The sequence below is a fragment of the Palaemon carinicauda genome, chromosome 31 (assembly GCF_036898095.1).
Source record: "Palaemon carinicauda isolate YSFRI2023 chromosome 31, ASM3689809v2, whole genome shotgun sequence".
NCBI classification, from domain to species: Eukaryota; Metazoa; Arthropoda; class Malacostraca; order Decapoda; family Palaemonidae; genus Palaemon; species Palaemon carinicauda.
The window spans coordinates 84,783,931-84,788,930 of record NC_090755.1 but is presented as its reverse complement, the minus strand read 5'-3'; the positions used below and the strand labels follow the sequence as shown (position 1 = coordinate 84,788,930).

General features: G+C 36.5%; 1 protein-coding gene across 1 annotated transcript in view; it reads right to left on the bottom strand.

Annotated features, from left to right (window-relative positions):
* Positions 1-5,000, bottom strand: part of LOC137624830 (uncharacterized) — a 262,657-nt gene that overhangs the window by 35,640 nt on the left and 222,017 nt on the right. Inside the window, 3 exon segments of the mRNA XM_068355781.1 lie at positions 366-504; positions 1,238-1,316; positions 4,494-4,673. Coding sequence (XP_068211882.1) covers positions 366-504; positions 1,238-1,316; positions 4,494-4,673 — 398 coding nt within the window.

The window sequence follows — 5,000 nt, the reverse complement described above, 5'->3', positions numbered from 1 at the left end:
TGATGACTCAGCAGACAGACCTACAAGCTTCCCTAAACTTCCCATCCCTAGCTCACAAGGATGGCGAGGTTGCAGCGACAAAGAAACTAACGAGTTTGAGAGGAACTTGAACCCCAGTCTGGCGTACACTAGTCAGGGCCATCACCACATCGGGCACCACAACCCTCAAAGGAAACAAGCAGGTATAAAAAATATGTATATAAAAAAAAACCTGACAGAATCTTATATCTATCAATATATCTGTATTGACCCTGGGCCACCACAACCCTACGGGCTGCAAGTGTGCAAGAGCCCGTGCCAGGCCGCAAGGGCCAAGCAATCTCAAAAAAAAAAAAAAAAAAAAAAAACCCACATGCGCCACTCACCTGCGGAATGATGGCGCCCTCTTTAGTCTATCCTTGTCGTCGAACAAGTTGTACATCCTCTTCATCTCGTCCATCGTCCTGCAGGCTTTCTTGAGGGCGTCTGTGAATTCCTCCTTCGTTCTCGGTTTGGGATCACCGGCTACCATTGAATGAGTAAAGAGATTTAGTGAAATAAATAGAAAAGTGTTTAATTAGTATATCTTCATAAAAGGAAGCCTAACAAGAGTCTAAAATTAACTCTGTAAAATGGTTCTTATCATTTCATATATATATATATTTATATATATATATATATATATATTTATATATATATATATATATATATATATAAACATACGCACACACACACTATATATAAATATATATATATATATATATATATAATATATATATAATATATATATATATGTATATAGATATATATGTATATATATACATATATATATATACATATATTTAAGTATATATATATACATATATATATGTATATATATATATATATATATATGTATATATATATATATATATATATGTGTGTGTGTGTGTGTGAACGTGTCTGAAATGAACAGCCCATTTTTTCTTTTTTTGTGGAAGCATGTTTAGTAAATGGACACCATAGACAAACTAATCTATTTTGCACTCAAATCCACACAGGCTCTCTTCCAAAACAATTCTGTAACTCCGTTTCAATGAAAACAGAAATTTGAAATGTTTTATGTAGACAAAAACTAATAATTTGAGAGCACAATCTTTCATTGCCTTAGTGGATAAGACATTGGCTTAGCGTTTCCTTGGTCGACAGCTCAAAGTCAGGGATTATAGATAAAATCTATTTTCAAAGGATATTCAGATATAAAAATGAATCTACTCACGTAATCTAGTGATTGAACTGTCTCGTCCGTCAATGCCTTCTCCCAAGACCAGAGGAGCCAAGTCCTTCACCATTTTCATCTGAAAGAAGAAGAAATATTGTGAGCATTCATCTCTGAGACAAGCGTCACTGTCCCTTGCCTCTGCCATTCATGAGCGGCCTTTAAACCTCTAAGTGGCGGCTCGAAGCAGAAAATTTGTAGCCTTCGTTTAAATACTGTTTAAAGGTTTAAAGGCCACTCATAAGTGGCAGAGGCAAGGAACAGTGACATTGCCCTATCAAGCAATACATTGCCCTAGAGACTGGCCATATATCATATGATCAGCGCCCAAGCACCCTCTCCGCCCAAGCACCCTCTCCACCCAAGCTAGGACCAAGGAGGACCAGGCAAGAGAAGAAACGAATAAAAATTGAAGGATTAAATAAGAAATGAAGGCATATCATGAAAATATAAGAAAGACAAATATAGTTTGTATAAGGAAATTATGAAAAAAAAAAATCGCCAAACCGCAATGAAAAAGGGAAGACTAATACAAACTGAAGGATTACAAGAAGAAAGGGAAGAAAACGACGAAAAGAAAATAGATAAAGAATAAAGATGTATGAACCGGATGCAAGACTATAAAAAAACGCAAGTGGATGGCGTCCTGAAATTACGAAAAAAAAAGAATCGTCAAGGGCGCAAGGAAAAAGGGAAGAGAAGAAACTAATACAAACGAAACGATCAAAAGAAGAAAAGATGGAAAGCGATGAAAAGAAAATAAATAAAGAAATAAGACGGATGAACCGGATACAAGATGATAAAATAAAAGCAAGCGGATGACGTCCTGAAATTACGAAGAAAAGAATCGTCAAGCACGCAACGAAAAAGGAAGAGAAGAAACGAATACAAACGAGAAGATCAAAAGAAGAAAAGATGGAAAACGATTAAAAGAAAATAAATAAAGAAAGAAGACGGATGAACCGGATACAAGACGATAAAAAAAAGCAAGTGGATGGCGTCTTGCTTTATATATTCGAGCGGAGAACTGAGGCGAAACCCCGCCTGGTGGCAGACTCATAATTTAGAGGGAAGAAAATGTCCCTGTCATTTGGGGGCAAATCACGAAGCCGGAGACGAGACGTAAGTGGGGAGCTATTTCCGACCACAACATCCTCTTCGACAAAATGTCGAGTCGAATTTAGATCTGAATTGGCTCATGGCTTCTTGATGAACTCGTCGAGCGGAGTGATGGGAAGATAATGACACGGTTTAAGTATAAGAAGCTTAAACGTTGACTTTGGCATAGGCGAAGATTTAACTTTTTTTTTTTTTTTTTTTTTTTTTTGTAAATGACTTTGGCAGAGGCGAAGATTTTTTTTTTTTTTTTTGTGTAAATGAAAAGCGATAGCATAACAGTTTGTAAGAAAACTTTTCATAAATATATGCACATTACGTAAGGCAAAAATGACATTTCGTTATTGTATACGATTTTTTTCAATGTCGTGACCATAAAAAATAATATTTCTTATTGGGCAGCCGATCGGAACTAAAATTACTGAAATTTCTTATTAGATAAACACAACGCATAATGAAGAAAATACTTAAGACAATGGAAAGTGATGTTAAAATTTTTCAGCTCGGTAAATCAAATATAAAGTTTTTTTTTTTTTTTTTTTACTCTGGTTGACCAAATACAAGTTTCGGAAAAGGATAATTATTTGAAGAATAACGAAAAAATTTTGAAATGCTTAAGAGGGTAGTAGAAATCTTAATTGATTGCAAATATGGTAACCAAAATTCTGAGAGAGAGAGAGAGAGAGAGAGAGAGAGAGAGAGAGAGAGAAGGGTCCTCTCTTCTGTTAATATTTTATCATACAAAGTATCTTAATTTTAGAAAAAAAATAACCCAGTAGTTTACGGAGAGAGAGAGAGAGAGAGAGAGAGAGAGAGAGAGAGAGAGAGAAGGGTCCTCTCTTCTGTTAATATTCTATCATACAAAGTATCTTGATTTTAGAAAAAAAATAACCCAGTAGTTTACGGAGAGAGAGAGAGAGAGAGAGAGAGAGAGAGAGAGAAATACTTATTTATTCTTAAAATAACACTACGGAATGCAACCATTAAGGCATTATGAATTGCATAAGAAATATCTAAAACACAAGTAACAATATACATAAAACTAAAATACACACATCAATAAAAACATTACAGCGAAAAATAAACTATATATAAAATAAAGCCATCCATTTAGAATGTTATTAATAGCGGCAAATACCAAAAAACATTCAGAGTTTTCCCTCAAATATGAAAAGAAATCCTTAACACATTTGGTCTATGGGGGCTAACGACCTTGCTATTTACTTCACCCATCGAGTTCCATTAAGGGAAAATAGCTTCTCACATGCCTCTTTGTGTGATCTGTTCTCTAGAGCTCTCAATAGAACATCAATGGGAAATTGCCATTAATGTTGACGTATTGTGATATTACGTTTTTATCATTCCTATTTTTCTGGAAAAAATGCTGGGTTCTGTTTTAAAGGCCTCTTCGCTGATTGCTGATTTTTTATTTTAAGCCCCTTGATGGTGAATCATAGTGGAGGAGACTTTTCACAGAATTTGGAATTTAAACTTTCTCTCTCTCTCTCTCTCTCTCTCTTTCAATTACAGCCTGCCTTTCTCTGCTTTCTTCCTTCCTCCCCCCCCCCCCTCTCTCTCTCTCTCTCTCTCTCTCTCTCTCTCTCTCTCATTTCCAGCCTACCTTTCTCAGCTTTCTTTATTTGAGTCTCTCTCTCTCTCTCTCTCTCTCTCTCTCTCTCTCTGCCACTCAATGCAGTAATTTCTTTACATACGAATATCAAATACATCGAAAAGAATTCCAGCGGATGTAGTGAACAGTATAACAGTAAATGAATTCAAGTCTCCTTATAACTCTCTCTCTGTCTCTCTCTCTCTCTCTCTCTCTCTCTCTCTCTCTCTCTCTGTCTCTCTCTCTCTCTCCTTCCCCTTGCTCTGCTTTCTTCATTTGAGTCTCTCTCTCTCTCTCTCTCTCTCTCTCTCCTTCCCCTTGCTCTGCTTTCTTCATTTGAGTCTCTCTCTCTCTCTCTCTCTCTCTCTCTCTCTCTCAATGTGATAATTTCTTTACAAACAAAATATGAAATACATCGAACAGAATTCCAGCGGATGTAGTAAACAGTAAATAAAATCCAAAATCCTTACAACTCCTTGTAACTCTCTCTCTCTCTCTCTCTCTCTCTCTCTCTCTCTCTCTCCTCCTTACCTCATCGCTCAGCTTCTCCATCTTAGACTGCTGGTTGAGGTGTTCCCTGGAAGTTCCCAAGAACTTGTCCCTCATGGCTTCACGTTCAACCTCCGTCCTGTCTTTCTCCCTTCGGAGTTTCTCGTTGATCTGACGAAGTTTGGCGTGGGCTTCACGAAGCTCCAGAAGGTCTCGTTGCAACTGCAATGGATTTAGGCGATTGAATGAAATGTATAACTTGCATAACTTTGAGTAATCTATTCCTGCAAAACTGCACAACAGCTGTGCATGCTTTGCGGGAGATAAAGTCATAGGTTTATTCTAACTGGGGTATTATTATCATTACTAGCCAAGCTACAACCCTAGTTGGAAAAGCAAGATGCTATAAGCCCAAGGGCTCCAATAGGGAAAAATAGCCCAGTGGGGAAAGGAAATAAGGAAATAAATAAATGATGAGAATAAATTAACAATAAATCATTCTAAAAACAGTAATAACGTTAAAACGGATATGTCCTATATAAACTATTA